This window comes from Pterocles gutturalis, unplaced genomic scaffold (assembly GCF_000699245.1).
Source record: "Pterocles gutturalis isolate BGI_N339 unplaced genomic scaffold, ASM69924v1 scaffold7435, whole genome shotgun sequence".
Lineage (NCBI taxonomy): Eukaryota > Metazoa > Chordata > Aves > Pterocliformes > Pteroclidae > Pterocles > Pterocles gutturalis.
The window spans coordinates 9,118-32,327 of NW_010143373.1; the positions used below are offsets into that span (position 1 = coordinate 9,118).

At 37.1% G+C, this 23,210-nt stretch overlaps 1 protein-coding gene across 1 annotated transcript in view; it reads right to left on the reverse strand.

Moving 5' to 3' along the window:
- Nucleotides 1-2,563: 2,563 nt before the first annotated feature.
- Nucleotides 2,564-23,210, reverse strand: part of ZRANB3 (zinc finger, RAN-binding domain containing 3) — a 43,351-nt gene continuing 22,704 nt past the window's right edge. Inside the window, exons 5-20 of the mRNA XM_010084711.1 lie at nt 22,417-22,502; nt 19,711-19,882; nt 19,119-19,247; nt 17,795-17,914; nt 16,945-17,064; nt 16,245-16,424; nt 14,577-14,729; nt 13,489-13,951; nt 12,348-12,551; nt 11,582-11,673; nt 10,041-10,142; nt 7,204-7,346; nt 5,627-5,761; nt 4,365-4,758; nt 2,986-3,117; nt 2,564-2,662 (exon numbers count right to left, since the gene is read on the reverse strand). Coding sequence (XP_010083013.1) covers nt 2,564-2,662; nt 2,986-3,117; nt 4,365-4,758; nt 5,627-5,761; nt 7,204-7,346; nt 10,041-10,142; nt 11,582-11,673; nt 12,348-12,551; nt 13,489-13,951; nt 14,577-14,729; nt 16,245-16,424; nt 16,945-17,064; nt 17,795-17,914; nt 19,119-19,247; nt 19,711-19,882; nt 22,417-22,502 — 2,724 coding nt within the window. The remainder of the gene's footprint in view (nt 2,663-2,985; nt 3,118-4,364; nt 4,759-5,626; nt 5,762-7,203; nt 7,347-10,040; nt 10,143-11,581; nt 11,674-12,347; nt 12,552-13,488; nt 13,952-14,576; nt 14,730-16,244; nt 16,425-16,944; nt 17,065-17,794; nt 17,915-19,118; nt 19,248-19,710; nt 19,883-22,416; nt 22,503-23,210) is intronic.

Consider the following 23,210-nt stretch of genomic DNA (forward strand, 5'->3'; position numbering starts at 1 on the left):
CATAACCCGCTGTGTTATCTTGTGTGTTGTCACAAGCAGGATGCTATTCATTTTCCTTCGGGGAAGTTATCAGTTACAGATTGACTGGCTGGGGCTGAGGAGAAAATACGGTCATCATTCGTGACGGGGCGTCATGTTCCCAAGGACAGAGCTGAACTGGCAGCCGCGAAGGATGCCTGCAGCAACTCTAACTTGGAGGTTTGGAATGGCTTCACAAGTAGTTTTAATTGGATCTCTGGGGAAGAAAGTTTAGCAATCTCCTCTCTGTCCAGAGGGAGCTTATTATTTTTTTTGCATTAGCTTGTGTAATAATGGACAGGAATAGGCTGTATGCAAATACTTCATGTTGAAATTCATGCAGAACGTGCTGCTTTACAGTTCTTAATCAGACTTTATCAAGTGACATTAGTCTACTTAAAATCGATGTGCAAACATAAGTAATTTGTATTTATTGCTAATCATAAAATTGAGCCCAGTATTTTTTTGTTGATCACCAAGTTGCAAATAGTTATAAAATATTGTTATTTTTATTTAAAGTATACAGTATGTTCTAGTTCATGCTAAACTCTCCTACCGTTGCAGCAGTTGTCCAAAAAGATGTTGTCTTGAACATTTCTCCCAGACAGAAATAAATCTAATTGAGGCTGTAACTGGAGAGGAAGCCTGGGAGCCTGAAGTGGATCACTCGCAGCTTTGGATACTTTGCATCTGTCCCTGTGTGCAAGGGCCCAAGGTGTAGGTAAATGACACTGACAGAGGTGTGTCACTGTAAGCAAGTGCTGGTATTTACGGAGACCGTTCAAATGTCTACGGGCTGTTTGCTCTCGTAGGATGAGACTCTATCCCCTGCTGCAAACTAGCCCCCCGAATATCATGCAAACACTACAGTGTGTATGTGCCAACGTTGCTTTACAGCAATCTTTGTGTGTTTTAATAAGAGTCAGCAAAAGATCAGTGTTACGTTATGAAATGTAAAAACAGCTACAAGTATGTTGACATTATTCAATAAATCTGAACTTATTATTGGCTTTCAGACTTCTTTGGGTACTAACAATGGTTTTGTCAAAATACTTTTTAAATGTCAGCCTTGCATGATTTGACCTAGAAACATCATTGTTTGGCTGTGACTACATTAAGCAGAGAAAGTTAAGTTCTGCCCCAAATAGTAGGGGCCCAGGTATTGCCTGAAACTTCTTTGTGGGGATAGTGGCCAGGGGCTAGAGTGTTTTGCTCAGATAAAGCTGTATCAAATAGAAATACATTTTTCAGGATAAAGAAGAGTTAATTTTCTTCAGAGAAAAATCTTGTCATGGAATGTTTGTGTTGTGTCACGGCTTTGTGTGTTCTACCTGAGGCAAATTCCTCTGATAAAAGGGCTGAGAAAGACAGAGACCAAGCTAGCTGCTGTTTAAGTGTCTAGCTTCTAAGTAATCTTTAACTTCAGCTTCCTCTCTGATACTCTGTGTTTGTTCCTCTCCTGACATGCTATCTTTTGTGAAATTTTACATTAAAATGTGTCCTCCTGTAAAGGCTGTAGAGACTTGAAAATCCCTCATTTAGTTACAGGGCTGTTATGACTTGGTCTTTTAAACTGCTGAAGAGATGGTTCCTTTAATCATCCTCAGAGAACACATACACACTAACATGTGGTCAGGCAGGTGCCTAAAGATGTTTGTGTCGTAACAGATGTGTTCTATGAACTTACTCTTGCCCTATGGCATTCAAGGGGTGGGAGCAAGACTGACAAAGCATAAAAAAAAGCACCAGGAAAAAGAGAAGTGTATTTATTTGAAGTAACCGTAAACAAAGCCACATAAACAGTCCAAAAGAACCAGCATCTCTGCACTTATGTTAAAGGGAATGTGACTGGACCATTGGGCAGAAATTATATGTGATGAGATAACTGGTAATATTTATACAAGCTGGTTTAAGTAAAAACAGATTTCAACAGACATAATTTCTAAGTGCCAATGTCTTATAAGTCAGGCCCAGTGCCAAAGTAGGCCGAGTCTTCCCAAGGCTGCTATTAATATGTTTTGTAGGTATGAGACAGTTTTAGAAAAGACAAATCACTCACTTATGCTATTTTTGTCATAACAGATGTCAGAGCCTGTATTTTCTCCAGTAATTTTGGTATGTGACCAAAGAAAAGAATTTAAGCTATGATATCTGCTTGGTCCATAATGTCCCCAGTACAACTGACCCCTGTAAGACTAAATGGACATCCCAACAGAACTTCCTCAAATTCTTGCAGCTCTAACTGCACTGTAATAGGAAAATACTGATGCTTCAAAATTGCATTAAGGTTACACACAGAAATCTAGCTTTAAACCACAGGGTCATAAAAATATAACCATGATTAAGTCCCTTGGATGCTCTCACTCAAGACTGTCTGACAATCAGTGTAATAAATGATGTCTTGGTTCAAATCTGTATCTTCTTCCCTCTACCAACAGCATGATAGACTACAAAGATGATTTTTTTCTTTTAAATCAGTGCATGAGGAAAACTGTGTAACTATACTGGTTTTTGAGTTATAATGTAACTGAATATATTTTGCATTTTACATCTTCACAAAAAATTTTGTGATATCACAGCCATACTTTGTAGCTAGAGAACGTCTCTTCATCTGGCTCCTTTCCTTGGCCTGTTTTGCGGTCCTCTGCAAAAGAGAAAGAGAGGTCTGTTCAGTAAGTGGTGTTACTTGGCAACAGTGTGCTCGATGTTTCGAAAGCATTAGCCCACAGTTACACTTTAGTCTAATTTTCCAGTAGGCAACATAATAAAATGAAAATGTTTATTAAGGTGACATGTTCCCAAATCTTGAGGAAACTGTTGTAACAGTTTAATGCAACCTTTCATCTGCACTGGGCCGGATGGAGAGGCTGGGAGCACAGGGGCTGTGAGGGGTGGTAAATGCCACCCGTAACAGTTAATCACATTTCCCGGTGAGAGGGTGAGGATTTCTGCCCGTGCCATACTGACCTCTCGGTGGCAGGCCGTGCACAGGGTTTGAAGGTTTTCCAGGGAGCACTGTCCCCCTCCACTGTAAACGGGCTTGATGTGGTCTACCTGCCAGAACTGGCCTTCCGTCGGGTTCGTTATAATTTCATTCAACTGCAGTAAACAAAGGACATGACACTGGAAGTATTAGATATTTCTTCTGTGTTCTACCATAAGAACAAGAAAACAATTCAGGGAAGTAGCTATTCATAGTTTTCATCAAGAGAAAGAAAGTAGGTGTTGTTTTTGTTACTCCCACTGGACAAGCAAAATAACTGTAAATTCAGTTGGCGTATTTTCACAGTAATCACAATGGATCAAGGAAAAACAGAATGAAAGGTTCAATTTTCTTGATTGATACAGTAAGTTATCTTCAATGCCATTTTATCATCAAATGCCAATATTAAAAACAAATATACACAAGTAAAAATGCACAACAGCTTAAAGAAGCGGACTCTAACAAGGTGTTTGTCATTTAAGTTTTTGATGGAGACAGTGGGAAGTGTAATAAGGAGCACTGAGAAACCTTGGGAGATAAAGCCCTATATCAGCTTTCAAAAAGCTAACAAACACACCACAGAGTGCTGTTCCCTGAGCAGGCTGTAAGAAACCTTCACTCCACAAGGCTTCTCATCTCAGACTGTTACATGCGCACCACCTTATTTTAAAAAGCTGCAAGCAGTGAAACTGATCTCACGCGTACAAGAAGTGACAGTAAATTACTTTTTCTTGTGTAAGTTTCAGTGGATGTCTGCAAAGTTTAAACAATTTAGAACCAGTAATGTCTGAAGCAGAATTTCAACTTTGCAGCAGAAGTTTCAGTTGGTGAATAGAAACATTTTAGTTGGTGAACAGAAACACCACTTTATGTAGGAATGTTCTCCCTCCCTGTTCCACAGCCCTCAAGCCCGTGAAGCAGCAATCACAACCATGGAAGAATGGCAGTAGTCTGAAATGCATTTTGAGGTAATAACTGGGAGGAGCTGTGAGAAGTGGCTTTTGCTAAGCTCCTACCAAACATTCTGCAAAGTAGGAATAACCTCATACTAATAGACTACATCCATTCTTAAATTGTTAACAAATGTTATGGTTATGAACCAAAGCGCATTTCACGTAAACCTGGCTGCAATATTCCCATCCCTAAGGAATCTGAATTCTGATGCCTGTGCCTTTCAGCAATGAAAAATGTGTTAGAAGGCATTGCCATTTTTTATGTTTAAGATTTTGGTTTTTCTTATTCTGTTCTTGGTGCTAGGTTAACCTTCAATCTCCAGCCTGTAAAAACATTTTGGATTTATCTGAACTATCTGCTACAGGAATACACAGATTAGCTGTTACTGCTTAAAATTCAGTATTGTTACCTGCCCAAGTGGAAGGTGAGACATCCAAGAACTCTCCAGAAGCTTCTTACGCTGACTCTTGGGTGCGTCTCTGATGCTGAGATAAAGCTCCTGGGCGTTTTGCTTACAAAACTGGCAAACACCATGTTCAATTTCAAACACTTTAGTCCTAAGGTAGCTCTGACTAGAGCGAATTGAGAAGTCCTCCTGGCAGGCGTGGGAGCAGAACCGCGTGTCCCAGGCACGGGCCTGGCAGCCTGGGTCGAGCTGAGCTGTTGGCTGTTGGCAGCTGAGGCAGAGGGGGTTCCCTTGGCTGTCCAAGGCTTGCAGATAGCCTTTGGAGAAGGAGGAGCCTTCAGCTTCTGTCTGCTCTGAGCAAAGGACTGATGGGCCCTTTCCATCTTCTGAAAGCAACCTGTTTACAGAGAAAAAAGTAACAGTTAATAAAGGAGGTATTCAGCAAATGATTCAGTAGGTTTTTATGCCCTGTATATTTCAATTAGATATCTTTTATACTCCAAAATACCTATTTCAGTTGAAATAATATCTCAGGTTGATACCTGCACAACGCAATCATCTACTTGGTTTTTGTTTCGATTTAAACAAAATTTGTCAATGTAACAGATTTTTCTTTTGCATATCTTACTACATCTACACATGTAGACTGCATTATTAGCTGAAATAATCCTGTATTTATAAACAAATGGTGGCCTCTCTCAGGTATGTACACACATAAATGTAAAATGTTTCAGCCCCTTCTTTACCAAAAGTAAAAAGTCAAAGGAAACATCCTGGTTTCTCCACACAACTTTCACAGCTACCTCGCACTTTCCTACTCCAAACAAGGCTTACATCCAGGCAGGATACACACTGCTTGTTTAATGACATTTTTTAAAAGGGTATTTTCTATCTAGGATTTTCATGTTCTTTTCTCCCTCTTTCTAAATTTTGAAGCAGAATAGAAAAAACTTTGGCATCCCCAATTTGCTGTTCATCTCACAAGCCAGCCTGAGCTAAGGTTCTTTTTTCCTTAACCAAATCATGTAGCTGTTTTCTTGCTTCATTTTAATTAGACGCAGTTAATTAGCAGCTATATCACCAGACAACAGATGTAATCTAAATTGTTATGAGAATAAAAGAGAGCTCATTAGCCCTACAGCAAGTTTCTTATCTAAACACTGCACTTCAACAAGGTAAACACTCATAGCAAATAACTTTGCTACCCTAAAAGAAAAAAAAAATCCGTAGAGAAACAGCTTAATCACCTTATTGCATTAATGAACTTTGTGGCATGACCTGCCTGTTCATTTTCCTTCTTCAGACAAACCCCACCTTCTTTCGAGATGAGGCGAATGCTGCCCCCGCTGCTGCTGGCTTTGCTAAGGGAGGCTGCTGCTACATCTTCCTTGGTCACATACCTAAAATAATTCAAAATTCTGTCAATATACTACCAAGGAAACAATCTCCCTCAAAGATACTCACTCTTGGCTGCAGCAAGATTGGTATAGCATATTCTCTTAAAACATCCCTCATTTCCCAGATGAGAAATTAATAAAGTTTGGGAAAACAGACTTCACCATTATACTTCTGTTATCACATATATTTTTCTAAAACTAGATTGGGCTCTAGCCAGCAAACAGATTGTTTTGCATTTAACCATATGAAAATGAAAGCAATTGGATACTGCCTGGCAGTGAAATCTGAAAGCCATTTTGTTTCAGTTAGGTGAAGTCTCACTGATATTCTAGCTAACACAGGAAACTACAAGCTCTGGAGGACTCCTTGCTCCACTGGTTGTTTGAACTCACTTCTTTATTTTAATGTGAAAACATACAAAACACCACTACTCTTAACTTAAAATCCCTTTACTCTGAACATTCTTCCAAAAATCACTATTCAGACAACTCCTCGTAAGGCTGCATCTCTGTACTATGCACACACCAAGTCCTACAGAGTACGTTAGAAGACCATTGTAGGTTACAGCAGATTTTCTAACGCATTTCTCAGTTAGATCTCTCCTACTTTTACAGAAGGAAACAATCAGGCAAGAGGTTAAGAAGCACTTACTACCTGCTGCTTCTCCTTGTATTACTGGAATTACAAACTCTATTTATTTACTTGAATTCTTACCTACAGCCAAAATAGCCACCCTGGAGAATTTAACAGTAGGGGCCTGAGTGGAACAGAAAGGTTTTAGACTGTTTGCAGAGGCACCTTGGCGAGTTAACCTGTACGCAAGTTTTGTGGAGAGCAATGCCAACCCTGAAGCTGTAAATGTCTGTCAGGGAAGACAGAGCATGAGAAAAATGAAAGAAAGTGGAAAAAAGATAAATTTAGATTTTAACAAGGATTAAACTCTAGCCCTTGTCAATGAGACCCAGCAAGGAAAACAATAGTTTCGAGAAATGTCATCCACAGACGACAGAATTGCTTAAATAAAAATGAGTATCAGAAAGTGCTGGAGTAGGCTGAGAGTTATAAATAAAGCATTATATCATTGATGGCAACTAATGATTAATTCCTGCTTCTAGGTGGTAGAACAAGATTTTTGACCTTACTTTTCTTTTGAATCCCTGTGGTCATGACTTCAAAAATCTCCATCAAGTTCCATATGTTTAAATAAGCAGCGCAGCAAAGCCAGAACAGCTGCTGAATGCAGCGCAGTGCCGGACAGGGAAGCAGACACTTCCATTCCAACAGATTTACTGCCATGCTCGGTTGCCTACATTTCTCGCTATGTGACAAGCAATCATCAAACACCACTTTACAGCCTCAGTATCATTCCACTACAAGTTACATTAATTATATCAAGCTTCCTGCAGCAATTAGTAAGAGAAAGCAAAAATTAAAATCCACACACCTTTTTGTGCTGCTGCCCACTGATTGCTTTTTAGACAACTCCTCTGCAGCATGAATAGGACTACAAAATATCTGACCACTTTTTCTGACAATCTTCTGCTTCATTGCTGTTAGATGACTCCATTCTTTGACAAACCTCAGTATCTGGTAGAGAATGCTATTGTCAGCAGCATGACAGGCATTACACAGAACTAATTAATTACAACAAAAGAGTGCTATGAATTAATACATTCAAAACTGGATGAAAGCAGCTGGTATTATCAGAAACAGTTCCTTCAAGTCATTTTTCATACAAGCTGCAACCCCTCACCCTCATCTGCTGAAGAACTCCAACAGCTTTAGCACTGTCTAAAATGATGTTTTTGCTATGACTGATGTGTTGATCCAGAAATTTACTAATCTAAGGTACAGCAACAGGAGAAAGATTTCTTGATAAAGCTTCAGGTAAACCTTCCTTGTATAAGCAAGACTTTGCCCACGGGAAAAACAGACATGCAAAGAGTTTTCTTCTTACAAGAGCCATTCTCCCTATTGCAGCAGGCCTCTCAGGAAAGGAAAGTTCACTCCTGTTACCTGAACAGCATTTATAACTGGGTTTACAGAGAACCTTTCTTCTTTCCTCTAACCTTCTGACACATGCTTAATGCTGGATTAACAATCCATAGCGTACAGCCCCTAATGTCAGTGTGGGAGGCTTAGCTACAGGTAAACCAGAAGAGCTGTTCAATTCAACTAGGTATGAGTCCATTTCCCACAAAAGTTTTCCATCTTGTAAAACCTAACAGAATCACTGATGTACTTGCTTTGAGGCTGTTATATCCCTTTACAATAATACAGTGTCAGAAAAACACATGTAATAAAAATTATTACAGTAAATTAGCAATTAATGACATAAGAAATCAGATCACCAAATTATCTTAAGTATGCATCTGTTCTTGCGGCAATACTGCCATCTTCTTTTCTGTGGCATTTCAGTGCAGCACACAAAGATCTGACTAACAAGTAGAGACATGTTTTACCATCAAAATATTCAAAGGGCAACAGGTTTTGAGCAGTTTAACCTGCAGTTCATCACCTTTCACAGTAATCTCAAATTGAAACAACCACAGGATCCTGAACTGATGAACTGTTTAACGAAGTATTCCAGAAAGGAAATAGAGAACACTGATCACCTTTCCTTATTTTGCATTTAGAATTTGAAAGTATAATAAGATAAAGAGGCTCAGAACAACTTAATTTCTGGTACTGAATCTAATATTTTTTTTACAGGCTGTGAAGCCACAAAAGAACCCCCAAAACTTTGATGCTGTAAACTGACAGGACCAGTAATTGAATTTCTTAGTAACTATAACCACAGGACAGAGTCCCCAGCACAGGAAGGACATGGACCTGTTAGAGCAAGTTCAGAGGAGGCCATGAAGATGCTCAGAGGTCTGGAGCACCTCCTGTACGAGGACAGGCTGAGAGAGTTGGGATTGTTCAGCCTGGAGAAGAGAAGGCTCCAGGGAGACCTATTAGCGGCCTTCCAGTGCTGAAAGGGGGCTACAGGAGAGATGGGGGGCCTCTTGATCAGGGGGTGCAGGGATAGGATGAGGGGTAACGATTTTGAGCTGAAAGAGGGGAGATTTAGATCACATATTAGGAAGACATTTTTTCCTGTGCGGGTGGTGAGGCAGTGGCCCAGGTTGCCCAGAGCAGCTGTGGATGCCCCATCCCTGGAGGGGTTCAAGGCCAGGCTGGATGAGGCTTTGAGCAACCTGGGCTGGTGGGAGGTGTCCCTGCCCATGGCAGGGGGTGGAACTCGGTGATCTTTAAGGTCCTTTCCAACCCAAACCATTCTGTGATTCTCACTTCCTCAGAGACGGACAGGAAGAAAGAAGTCGATGAAATGTCAGGATATAAAGGAAACAGAAACAAGAAGGTATCCCCTTGATTAATTTGGGAGCATTTACTACTATGGATCTTCTAATCTAGAGGAGAAGGCTGAGATACAGGAAGTTCCATAAGGCAGTGCTACCCCGTGCCCACAAACACGGGATCCTTAACTTGTCCTTTCAGTCTCACGAATAGCTTTGAAATCCTTTGGCAACATTTGCGTTACCCACACATTAGCTGCTTAGAAAACTGTTCATTGAATCAGTCAAGTATCTGTCTTATGAATTTAAGTTCCAACCTTGCTGGAGATCCTACCAGAAAGAACCAGTTTTGTTCCTACACAACAGAATCTGATTTTCCAAATTATATTTCTCTTTAAATGGAAAAGAACATTTAAGAAAACTGTGTTAAGCAGATAATATTGCACATCCAATTTAAATTCTGTATTTCCTTACTTGAGTAATTGGGTTGACAGTGTTAATGCTCTCCTCAAACACCCTTCTGAATGTGATCTTTATTACTGAACTAACTGAAGCTACACGAGCTGCGCCCTACACTGCTTGGAAAATTGTTAGAAGACCAAAGGAAGCGAGTGGAGGCCTGCTCAGAACTGCAGCTCTGACACAATCTAGCACATTCGTATTCATAACATGCCCCGTTTAATTCATAACCTTTAAAATGCTATTCTGTTGACTTATTAATGTTAGTTACTAATCCTGTAAATGAGAAATTAAATGGTGCCTGGTTGATTTCATCTACCGAAATGTTAACAGGAGGCATGATAATTTGCCAAAGTAACAGACTGCATAATTAATATTCACATCAACATTTATAAGATCTACTTGCATTGATTAAACTGTGCCTAGATCCCAAGGCCTGCCAGTGTTCTGCATTTATTAAAAAAAAATAAGTCAAAGCACTCCATATTAAATATATTACTGTGCCAGCAGAATTTGTTCTTACCAATGAACGATTTCGTTTATGCTGGAAAGTGTCTGGTAAATCCTCCCAGTTATCCAGCTGTATGTCCAACGGAACGAAATTATGATTCAGTGGTTCACCATCCTAGACAAGCAAACGGTTTTGTTTACAGATGCAATGTAGCACAATCTAGATCTCTTTCAAATGAATTATCTTCCTTCCTACTAAATTCAGTCCCTCAAGGTAAGATTTTTCCAGGGGAAAAAAAAAAAAAGCCACAGACATATGATAATACCACATCTACAAGAAACATGATTCACGTTAATATGTCTGAAAGTAAACCATGTGAAAAAAAAAACTTGGAAAATATCTTTCTTCTTTGCAAACAGTTCAAACACACAAACTGCCTTAAATTAAAAAACTGAAATTATAATCCTCTTGACTGAATTTCCAAGGGAAATGAATGATCGTAGACTGGAGAATGTCACTCCATTACAATTTAAGACTAGAATCTTAGATAGAGCATTGTTTATTAGACTTTTTTTTTTTTAAATAAGTGTCTGAAAAGTTCTACTCCATTTGATTTTTAAGGAACAAGTTGTCCCAGTGGGTACATATGACCCAAGGACTTATTGATGATTCACAAACATTTGAAAGAAGGAGTCAAAGCAGAATTACCCAGCGTCTCATGGCTCAGCAGAAAGACTTTGTGCAGTATCTGGCACAATAAAATTCTGATCCAAGCCAAAAAAACTGAGATCAATACACAGTAGTTGCCCAAATACCATCCAAAAGGCATCTTTGTCTTAGTGTAAAATGTGTGAAGCTAGGAAGCAGCGTGCATTTTAAATACAAGTTTTCAAGTACTAGACGACACCCTTTTTTCACTTTTTCCCAGCTGTATCAGCCTAATAAAAACATATTATCTCAAAGACTCGCCCTCAGCTATCTGTGATGCTTTGCAGTTGCACCTGAATACAGAATCATTCAGCTGCTCTGAAGAAATATTTGCAGCGAACTTTCCAATTCCTTCTTTTAAGGGACAGAAAAGTCCTGATTCCCTCTTGAAAAATGACCTGGAAAATTATCAAATCCTAATTTCTGTACTCCCGTTACCATCGCAGATTAACAATAATGTGTTTTATTCAGCAAGTTACTGACTCAGGCACAGCACCACTGTCTAGCTTTCTGAAAATGTGGTGACAATATATTATTTACTCAGTCTGTCAGGATTCATTGTCATTTTTATTTTATTTTGTGATAAGACACTATAATTATAGAAAGGAATTAAACAACTATCACTTGCATTTCTAACAGATTATCTGAGCATACTTCTAATGTATTAGCCCCATATTGTAAGCTAAGAGTTAAGTTATATATGTAGGGAATTATTACTTAATTCCACTGAGAAAGAACTAGAATGATAAACTAATTTTTGTACATTTCATACATTTCAGCTTATACAAAAATACTGGTCTTTTTATACAAAGTGTAACAAATGAAAGTATGAATACACATTTCATAGAACAACATTTTACTTTGTAATTTTAAAATTATAATAAACATACATAGTTCAGGTTTACCTTTGTATAGAGGTGAATTCTATCAGTATTCCTGCTTGCACAAAACATAAGACCATCATATACTGGAAACATGTCTGATTTATCTACATCTCCTATAAAGAGAAAAAGTGTTGGTATTAGAAATTTTTTTTTTTATTCATTTCACTTGGTCTACTCAGACATTAAAAATAATGTTATATATGTTTTTAAGAAGTTATTTGTGAATTTTTCCGGTTTGGTGTACATGCAAACACATTTCTGTATGAACATTGTAAATCTTTCTTTTTACTTTTTCTTCGAGTGTTCAGCAATCGTGGAACAAAACTCAGGAGAATATATACATGAGGATTCTGTACCTAATTCCAGAACAACATAATAAGATACATAGCTCAAGCAACAAGCTATTAAGATATATGTGTATTTTATTTTTCTGTTTCTTCTGAATTACCGTTCATTTGTTTTGCCTGTGTCTGTCCTGAACACAAGTAAATGCTGCCATAAGTTTCAATAAAACTATAGAGGTTCACAGCTGCTAGTTTCACATAGTTCCTATGTCATCGAAAACCACCGTATTGCTTCAGGAGTTCTACAGAAAGGCTGGGTTTATCCATCATCAAAATTCAATAAACATCCCAGGCTAAAATGAGAAAGTCGTGTACTGGTGTATGTAGTTCTGTCTATCTATCAAATGTGTAGGTTTTTATTATTTAGTTATTTTCATGCCAGAGGCATTTAATACAGTTTTGCCATGGGATGTAATATTTCTTTCATAGGAGTCCCACTTTACCTTCTCTACACTTTTTTTCACTTTTTTCATTTTCAGTTTCAGCAGTTTCCTGTTCTCTGATTTCAACAAATTGCTGGGTCACTGTTTCCCCAAAATCTTCTCTTCCATTTTCATTACTGCACGCTGTGCTCTCTTCATTTCTTCTGGAGTCCTCCGACACATCTTCCTCAGTCTGGCTAGTGGGAGCCTCACAATTTCTCTTAACTATAGTTGAAGAAACAAGAAAAACAATTATTTATGCTACCCATACAAACAGGAACCTAATCAATACACATCTGAGACAGGACTATGTAACTGAAATACAGAGAAATTGCATTTTATTGTCTAATGGTGCAACCACTTAGGAAACCAGAGCCACCTTTAATATTAGGTAAATAAACACACACAAGAAGGTCTTCCATTTAGGGAATTTCATGCACCCAGCTTAATGCCAAAATATATGCAAAGACTAATGCAGTTATCAATTCCATATTATATAGAGAGTTATTGTAATACCATAAACACAAAAGTAGTTTTCCAGGCATTGATCTATACCTGTGAAACTGAGAAGATGTCCTTACTTGAACAAGCAAAGAAACATAAATAAAATTAAAAAAAGAAAGATAAAGAACCTTACTCCTTCATTTGCAATTGAAATGTCAAATATGGGAATACATTTATAAAAATGTTTTACAAGAACATTATTAAGAAATTACAAGAATTGCCATATTTTCCACATCATGTCTCTCACAACAATACTCCAGTTAATAAAACATCTATACCCACAACATTTAGTTTTGACAGATAGAGAAAAAGTTTGCCATTCAACTGGATTCAGAATAACCATAAACCTCAAGGAAAAGGAAAGCTACATTTGCTGCAAAGAAAACTGAGCCTATATTCTTCCTCACTGAATTTATATCCCGTTAACATTTATCTGTGTTTTCCATGTGTTTCAAATTAGAATAATGTAAAAGATCCTTGGGGAAAGCAAAGTTAAGAAGGATCACGTAACAGGCATCTGTTCATGTAAACACACCATTCTTCATATTTTGTCTAGATTTGTGTATATTCATATATTCAGAAATGCTCTATTTTCTGAGACTAATCACAACTGAAACAAAAAAAATGCATATTTTTCTCTGCAGCACATGTTACTTACCATTACTGCTTTGAGGGCAATTGCACATTTCACAGTAAGGGAGCAATTCATTATTACTGTAAGTGCAAACACTACAGTGCCAAACTTTATTTAAAGACATACTTTTGCTTGAAGTATTTAAGCCACAAGGAAGGACTTCATTGTTTTTTTCTGAAAACAAAGAGGGCTGTTTTCCAGTCAAAGACTTTTTCTTACTGAAGTTGACTGGAGTAGATTCACTTATGCTTCTTGCTCTTTTCGCTTCAGGTTCACAGGTAGTTTCATGACCAATTTTATCCACATCACTTATTCTTGTGGAATCCAGGTTTTCATTGGTCTTCTCTGCATCTTCTTCTTTTGTGACTTCAGAAGATGCTGAATCATTGCTTAATGATTCATTACCAGAAAATATTTTGCGTTTCTTCTCAGTGGAGGATTTTGGGGAAAAGAAAGACCGTATGTCATGCTGTCTTTCCTTTTCAAACTAAAATAAAAGGAAAGAAATATGTAAACCCCACTTATAATTACTGCATCAGAAGCTGTTGAAATGAAGATTTTTCTCCATTAATATTACTTGCTAAGACAAAAAGCTATTTTATACTTTGGAGATTGAAACAAAATGTGTCTTCCTTTAAGAACAAACAGCTAGCAGAAAGAACAATTCAACAGTCCTATTCTGTAAAAAGTATTTTCAATATTCTCATGAAAATTCTGAAATAGCACTATCAGAAAACAAATCCACAGAACTGTTACACTATATGCCTTTTTTGTTGATGCCTATTACAAGGAAAGGCTTTTAAACATTGTTTTAAAAATAACAGCTAACTAAATTCAAGACAACTAATAAAGCTGTAATTTAAACAGAAATTATGTGGGTCTTCTCTGACCTTGAGGGTGGGTCAGTCACCTAAACATAACATAAGGACCCATCAGAAGCCTGTAGATGACATTTACACCCAGCAAAACATTTTCCCCAACTTCATCCAATTTTTAAAATAGAATTTACATTACTTTTTCTGACTTATTTAGTGTTTCTTCATTAGTTAAGTCTGCAATTGTTATATTTTTTAAAGGAAAAAAAACAGAAAAACATAAGTTTTGAGTCTTACATGCGTAAATAGAAGTTCATTCTTGGGATCTTCTAGACTTTCATTTGGGGTCCAGGTCTCAGCAAAACTCAAAAAATCCCATTTCTCCTTATCACCTTCTTCAGCCTGCATTTTCTCTTTCTTGCCATTCAAGGTGCTGCCTGTAACTTTGGCCTGCAAAAGAAGACTTGCATAAAGTTTCCAAGGAATTCACATGTTGGAACAAATTTTTTTACCTATATTCAGTTTGCTTCCCTTGCAAACTCAATTCAGCATTTGCAAATTAAGAAACTCTGCTAGTAATTCAAAATAACTTAGGTGATTAAAACTATTCCTCTTCTAGCAGCCATTTCTGCAAGAATAATAATAAGTAGCATATTTAACACACTAGGACTTGTGAAAAGGTGTATACAAAGTGTCAGTAATTATTGAAATTAAAAGAGAATATATACATTGTGCACAGAGAATATATACATTGTGCACATTTCCTACAGTCTTCACATTCTTTGCTTGACACATGAAAACAAACCAAGGAAGAATTAATTGAAGGAAACAGTTTAGTGACAGAACTCTTGTACAGTAAATTGTTGGTGAATTGCTGAGCCCCCTCTGTGCCATGTTTGAGGAGACTCTTAATGTACTGGATGGACTGAGATTTTTTTCAGAATCTATTCTGAAATATTTTTAGAATAGAGTTTCATTCCCCAACTAAATGTCTATAAATACAGTTTGCAGCACCTAGATTCTTTCAGCTGTGATTACTTTTCAAAAAAATATTGGCAAAAAAAATGGTTATCTGTTTCTCTAATAACTGTATGGACACAAGCAATTGCACCACTATGATACAGGGGAAGACAAATGCAGGAACAACCACCATAAGTCAGCATTTGATCAGAAGAAACCCTGTGTAATCACAATCTCAAACACTTCTGACAACTAGAGTTCGAAAGGTAGTTCTTTCTACATTGTCACTTCTGGAAATGTCAGAAAACAAGAGCCCACAGAATACAAATACACCTCAGTTATCAAAACTAAACAGTAATGAAGGGTATCAAAGGCTACAAAAAGGTCACAAAAGCAAACCAGCCAAATTATTTTTTAGTTCTGTGAACTCTCAAAGATCTTCCAGGAAAGGAAACACAATGGAATTACTCTTCCTAACAAGGACTGGGTAATACTTGAGGAACATGGCAACAGAAGATAAGATTACTGTTATCTTGGGTCTGATGAAGAAGAATTATTGGAGAATGCTTCTGCCTCTCAGAAATGAAGTTTAGTAAGACACAACATTCATCCAATTAAAAAAAAAAATCAAAAACCAAACACAAAGCCAAGAAACTCTATTTGTTATTATTGTGCAAGACGCCTTAAAATTGCAAATTGAACAATCAGAGCAATAAAAAGCTAGGAGGAAGATAAAGCAATTATCTCCTGTCTATGGGAACCATCCCATTCATCTCGGCGAAGACTTACCTTATTTACCTTTGATCTGAAACAGAGAGCAAAAAGCTAGAAAAGACTAATTCGGAACAGACATAGATATTTTAATGATTAGTACTTTTAGGTGTAGCAATTTGTCTTACAGTAGGAGAGTGCTCCAGATAAGCAAGAACATTATTTGGCACATCCACTTAAGTGCTATCTCAACCATAGAGAGTTTTTGGTTATTCAGTTCTATTCCACACATACCTTGCGATTCAGCATTGCCCACATAAGAGTATCCATTGTTCCTTTTGCAATAAGGAAGTGAATGTTCACAGAACTGCACTGCCCAATTCGGTGTGCTCTGTCTTCTGCTTGCTTAATGTGGCCTGGATCCCAATATAACTCAGCAAACACAATGTGAGTAGCAGCAGTGAAAGTTAAACCCTAAACAAAAGAAGTAGATGCATTTTAGAAAAGATTCCATGCACAAACAATTGAATATCTGAAGTAAAAGAAAGCTAAAGGTCGTACAGAAGATTTTTATATGGAAATAAGAAGGACCACCTCAACAGCAGATGGGCCTATTACACTGATTTCTTCCTTGGGCCTCAGACAGATGTAAGTAAGATTCAAAAAATACTTCAACATTATGCAAAGACCGCATACTCCTTTTTGTTAGGGAAGTAACATTTATTTCTTATTAGTCTGGTACTCTTAGAGAAATGGAGTTTTTAATAATTATTCCAGAATGAGATGCTGCTGCTTATCTTGATTTTGCTCAAGTAATTTCAACAGAGGTTTATAAGACTTAACACGATTAGTGCAAAAAAAATTAATACATGAGCCTGCAAAAGACATATTACATGAAGATAAATTGCCTTCGGTAAAACACTTTGGTCACCAGTGACTTCAGTACCTATATTCTTCCAATTTCTTATTTCATGTATCTTCCTTTTTGTCCTACCTGACCAGCTGCCTGAATACTCAAAATAGCAACCCGGGTATCAGGATCCTTCTGAAACTGATTAACGAGATGTATTCTTTCTGCGGAAGGAACACTTCCATCTATTCGTATGTAGCGAACCTATAACGTATCGCAATAGAGACAAAATGACATTATCAGTGCCCATTTTCAGACCCAATCATCCTCTGTCCCCCAATGAAAATATTAAAACATCTGTTCTATTCCTGTCATGGGGATAGGGATGCATCTCTTTTGCCCTCTGATTTACAATTAAGCCTCTATCTGGAGAAGTGTAGACTTAGTATGCCCTGTTTACAAAAGAAGACAGAACAAACATGGGATCTTAAAAGGAATACTCTGCAGAAGAATCTGGAATGTCCCTGACATGATTTATTAAAACTCCAAGCATTTGCAAAATAATAACAATACAAAACAGCAAAGTTAGCCATCATTCCCCAGCAATAGCTGAGAGTCCATGATCAAAATAATAGGAAGGTTGCTTGCAAACATTTTTACTGCTTTGTAGAAAACGTTCAGGTGAGATGATACCGCTCTGTAAAAAAGAAAAAGTAGACAGAAGCACATTGGTAGAAACACTTGTGAAACAACTGCCTATAAGATTGATTCAACACTACTAAAGTATCATACCAGATATGAATATTTACATTATCCTTAAATACAAAACAGTTCTTCAAAATCACACGATCCCTTTAATGCAGTGGCACTGACCTGTATACACTTAAAATCCATAAATTCCTGTACACATGGGTAGTTTTACTGAATTCGAACACAGCTCACGTATTTGTAAAGTCTGAAGTTAAATTTGTGTGCCAGTTTGTTAAATCATTACCTTATTTTCTATAACTGCCTCTGTACAGGCTTGAAGCATGCTTAAATGATGAGCGAAAACCAGAAACTTCAGTTTGTCATTTTCCAGCATCATTTTGATGTAGTCCTTTACTGCTCCTGCCTGGAGTAAGAGAGTGCGTTTTCATTAGTTAAACACACAAAATGTTCAAAAAGACAGTTTTTATTTTAATGTCTTTCAATTTCTTGTAATAAAAAAGGTATTGTTTTTACTTTATCAAACGCTGTCATTGTCAAGTATAAAATTATTCAAATTAATTTTGTTAAAAGAAAAAATACTACAGCTTTATGTCCTTGAGAAGCCTATCTCATTCCTTCAGAGAAAAAAAACCATTTATCCTCAAAAGATCACATAATTACATGGCACTTCTTCCAGATGATGTAGATAAAACCCCATTTAGTTACAACACTATTATCTGGTGTTCTAAGCCATATGTAAAAAAACCAAAACTGATTTCTGTCCAAACATATTTCAAACAGAAAAGGTATTGTTTAATCAGAACTTCTGTATCTGCACCCACAGAAAGCCATGTATCAAAATGGAAAGAATAATTTTGATACTTTCATGATACTGTAATAATAAAACATTGCTCTATTTAAACATTCATAGAGTTCTTTTGGGTCAAATATAATTTTCAATATCTTTTACAAAAACTATTAAAGTAATGATGACAGTTAATAATAGAATTTATCAGTGATCAATGGGTAATGCAATATCCACTGCAGCAGTCCTCAGATTTCTTTTTTCTCTCTTTTTTGCCTTTCAACTCCCTGTTTGAAAATGGATTACCAGAGGAAAGAGACTAGAAATAGCAACAGAACCACTGTGATATTTTTAAGACAAGGAGAAAAAAATTTGAAGGAGTCAGTCAGATTCTCAACTCTTACTGCTCCCGCAGTCTGCAGAACTTTTTTTTTTTTTCTATCCTTTTCTAAAAATAGGGTACATAATGAAGCCTGATAGCAGGGTAAAAAGTAGGCAAGTAAAAGATTTTGGTTATTAACTTGTTTTTCCTTACATTGTAAGATACAGTATTCTAGGAGGAAACACAGAACATGGGGTCCTATTTGATAAAATGGAAAGAGCCTAGCTAGAGGGGATCGTTCTTTCACATTTATCCATGGGGAAAACCAGTACTGACAGAGTGCAGTCTGCATAAGGGCTGCATCAGCACCATCCTGGGTCAGCTGCAGCAGCTGCTGACACACAGGTATATCCCTGAAGTACCCACCTTCAGTACATCCCCATTTAGTGCTGTTGGGAGACTACGTCTGGACATATATTAAGAAAAGACTTCCACGCTTACCTTGGCAATGGCTGTTTCTTTATACATGCGTGTGATTAGATTCATGACTTGAGAAAAGTGGCTGTCAGTGGCATCTGAATTCAGATTTCTCATTAATTTCTCCCACTCCGCAAAAGTGGTATTCAAGTTCTAATTGGCAGAAGAGACCAGTGTTTAGATATATAGTACAAAGCATGCTCTACCTAGACATGTACATTTCAAGCACGAAACATTTAGGAACTGAGTGCTTTTGAGAACTCTACCAAATTTGACTAAAAGTAACCGTAGGATTCAAAATCTAAGGGAAAGGAAAACAGAAAGGAAGAAGAGCATACTTAAAATTAGAGCAAATTTTATCATTGTGCTAGAAAACTGCCGAATTCATGTTCTTCATTCTATATTTTAAAAAGAATAACAGAGATGCTATGCTATATATTCATACACTCTTTGTAACTACATATAATACACATGCACACATATAAATACATACGAATACATAGATATTACTAACAAATGTGGTTTTGGCAAAAGTGGAAAATTCACCTTAGCTGCAGCTTGTGGGATACATAGATATTACTAACAAATGTGGTTTTGGCAAAAGTGGAAAATTCACCTTAGCTGCAGCTTGTGGGAGGTCAAATGGAATACGTTGCCTAACTTTGGGAGGCAACTGTTTTAGAACATCATTCTTCAGCCTTCTGATCATTATTTCACTTAAAAGTTGATGTAGTTCTTTTAAATTTGAAGCTCCTCTACAGTCCCATAGAGTTCTTTTACCGAAAAACCTGAAAATGAAAAATCAACACTGAGGGTAAAAAATTCCAAATTCAATAGAAAACTTCAGTACATAATTAATTTTAAAACACACTATTAGATATGAAGGTGTGCTGGATAAAAACACTTCACATGGCTGTTTATGCCAGAGAGATGATTGCTTTAGGTCTTGATTCCTTCCAATGCCGAAGTCAGAGCTGTTTCAACTTCCCAGCAGACACTGCTGCCCACAGGCATTACTACCCATCAGATGCCTGCAAGTCCTCTCCATCATCCCAGCTACACTTCCCTTTCTCCAGGAAGCAAAGGTTTCTGGTGTAAATTTACAACTCTTATTTCAATGGACTAATGAGAATAATAAACCACCACGAGAATGCTCTTTATTATATTACAGAGGGGAACAACTGACAGGAAAGCTATCCTGAAAGCTGCAAATATCACCATGAATATCCGTTTCCCTCCCTGAGAACTCCCTCCTAGTTACAGTCAGAGACAGGATTTAGACCTTAAGGTACCATCTTTAAAAGTAACACTGTATAATGAGCAAGGTTAAGTAGAGGAAGTAGGTTTAAGGTTAAAAAGCTAAAGGTTGAAAAGCAAAAGAATTTATTAACTTAGTCTTCCTTGTTCTTTCTTTGCTTTGATGTTTGCTGCAGCAGGAACAGCAGCTTTTCTCTGTCAATGTTGCCAAGAGGTAACAAAGCAATCAGCATGTCAGATTTCGCTGCTTTTGGAGAAAAGCCCAGGTAGCATTTTCCAAGGCCAAGACAGTATGCTGCAAGCATGCAATTTTACTGGTAATTTTTTTTTAAAAAAACCCCATCATTTAGATATTTTTAAGCCTTACTGAGCTTACAAACAATGTTCTATAGGGTACCTATAATCATTCAGGAAAGCGGCTGAGGGACTCACTTCTACACTGGTGAAGTACTGGCATAAAACACTCTGAATGCTACGTAGATAGAAGACAGCAACACCTTGCTCATATGACTTATTTAATCTATTTATATGGCTGGCCTTAGAAAGGCTTCCTTCCTCCAGCTTGAGCATTAGGGACACAAAAGAAATGGCAGGCAAAACCTTACAGAAGTACTATGGACCTCATCTTTAGAAACAGGTGTCTATGAACACCTAAGTAAAAAAACCCACAACATTTTCACAGAAAGTGCCGTCTAAAATAATCCTATTAAGCTTATTACCACAGGATGTTTTGTTTCAGCCAAGTCATGAAGACAAAGTTATTTATTGAAAGCTTGCCAAACCCTGAACTTGATTTTTATTACATTCATGGTATTCCAAAAATAAGATAACCATCTATGATTGAGTAGCTAACCATGCTGTACCCACGCACATTTGTGGTGTGAAAATTACAGATGCATTCAGTCAAAACACCATGGAAAAAATAGCATTTCTCTGTTTGAAAATTAGACAGCACTCTTCCATGTTATTTGAAGTTAAATTCTGATAAAATGCATATGATGGAGGGAGAAAAGCAAGTTATATGAAAATGAAACCATGTAATTACTACTGTAAAAATTAAATCTAAATGCTAGACAATTTAGCTGACAAAATGTATTGTTTTGCACATATGCAAAGCTGTAGATAAGAGTTTTTTTAGCTAAGAAATTTTTTTAAAGGTTCTTCTCTTCTCATAACTTCTTTCTTTACAGATTGTAACATAGATTCAGATGGGTAAAACTAAGCATTTTAAATGAGAGCTTCTTCTATTCCCTCTATTTTAGACTGTAGCTAGAGATTAAACTAAAGCTGAGGGAAGCAAGTCAGTGGGAAATGAATCCTCCTTCAGTTAATAACTTAAAGCACATGAAACATGAAAATTCATTAAAGAGGCAAGGAATAAAAATGGGTTAAAATTCATTAGGCACATGTGTGGAAAAATGTGTAATGAGCATTGTTACCTAGCAAATTAGAGGCAAGATGGTGGACAAGAACTTAAAATGCCTGTATTTGATCCCTCAAACAGATCTACAAACACACTACTGTGCTTTTGGGAGTTTTATATCTCTACTTTTATTCAGTCAATCTGTAAAATACAGAGAGAACTACTGGACTTTTTTTCCACTCAAGTATGGTGGGATAACAGAAAGACCGGATCCCATAATAATGAGAGATGTGAATTACTACATGATATGAGCATGAGACAGAGTCAGAAACTCCAAAGTTTCAGCTGTAGCTGAAACTCCATCTTTAAAAGTAAAACCTATATACTTCATATAATAAGAGTAAATTTGTAAATCATTTGGCTTAACAGAATGCTGGCACTTAAAGTTTATTTCAAACTTTATTTCAAACTTTAATAGCTTCCAATTTTATCCTCAAATAAAGTCTCCTGTCAGTTTAATCCTTTTCCCAATCCTCTTTGATGGAGGAGACGGTAACTCTGAGGAGGGTAACCCTGAGCCTGGGTTTCCAAGCAAGGGGGCATGATACAGCAATAGAGTACTACTTAGTGATTCTCTCACTTGGCATGGCAAGAAAAATCAAAGACACTCATAGGAAAATAAGTGAGCAGGTACAGAAATACCTGACACGAGCGTTGCAGTACTTTTTGGCATATTCACTCCAAGTTCCAAATCTTCTTGGAAACAATGCCTCAATCTGCATGAAAAGCTGTTAAAAAAAAAAAAGTTAGAGTGACAAACCACCTGCAAACATAAGACTATTCAGAAATAATTATTACATGATTATTATGTTAAGTTTACATTCAAGAGTTGCACAAAAAATACACAGCTTGGCACACATGCAAAAGTAATTCCATAGGAGTATGCATACGTCTTGAGATAGGACAGTTGTGGGAAGCCCTCAAAGAACAGCGCGCCCTGAACAGCATAACACAGTGCTGACGACTTGGAAGAGATTTATACTGAACAAGAAAAACACGGATGAGAAGATGTTGTTCCTAAAAATACAATTTTTGTCATTTGCCAGGCACATGGGTTTCTGCAAAGCTTCAGTGCAGGTATTCCATGAATAGTCTGCTTCTTAAAATACATGAAAAACCTGATCATTCTTAAGTTTTACTTTAAAAAATAGACCATGTCAATACAGACCAGAAATTTCACGCCTTTCTTCCCAGTTGAGTAACAGGAGGTAAATACCAGTTCAGACAACCTTATCCTGAAAGAATCCTACTTTACAAGGTGTTTTACTGTCAAAGCTTTCTGGATTCAAAGATCGCTACTAGATGCAAGACACACTGCTGAGGGGTAGCAGGGGTAGCATAGAGACAACAGTAATATGGAAACCTCTCTCCTAAATGCATTTCCCTGCTATCCTCTTACTGTATATCACTTCTGCCATTTAAGCTTTCATATCACC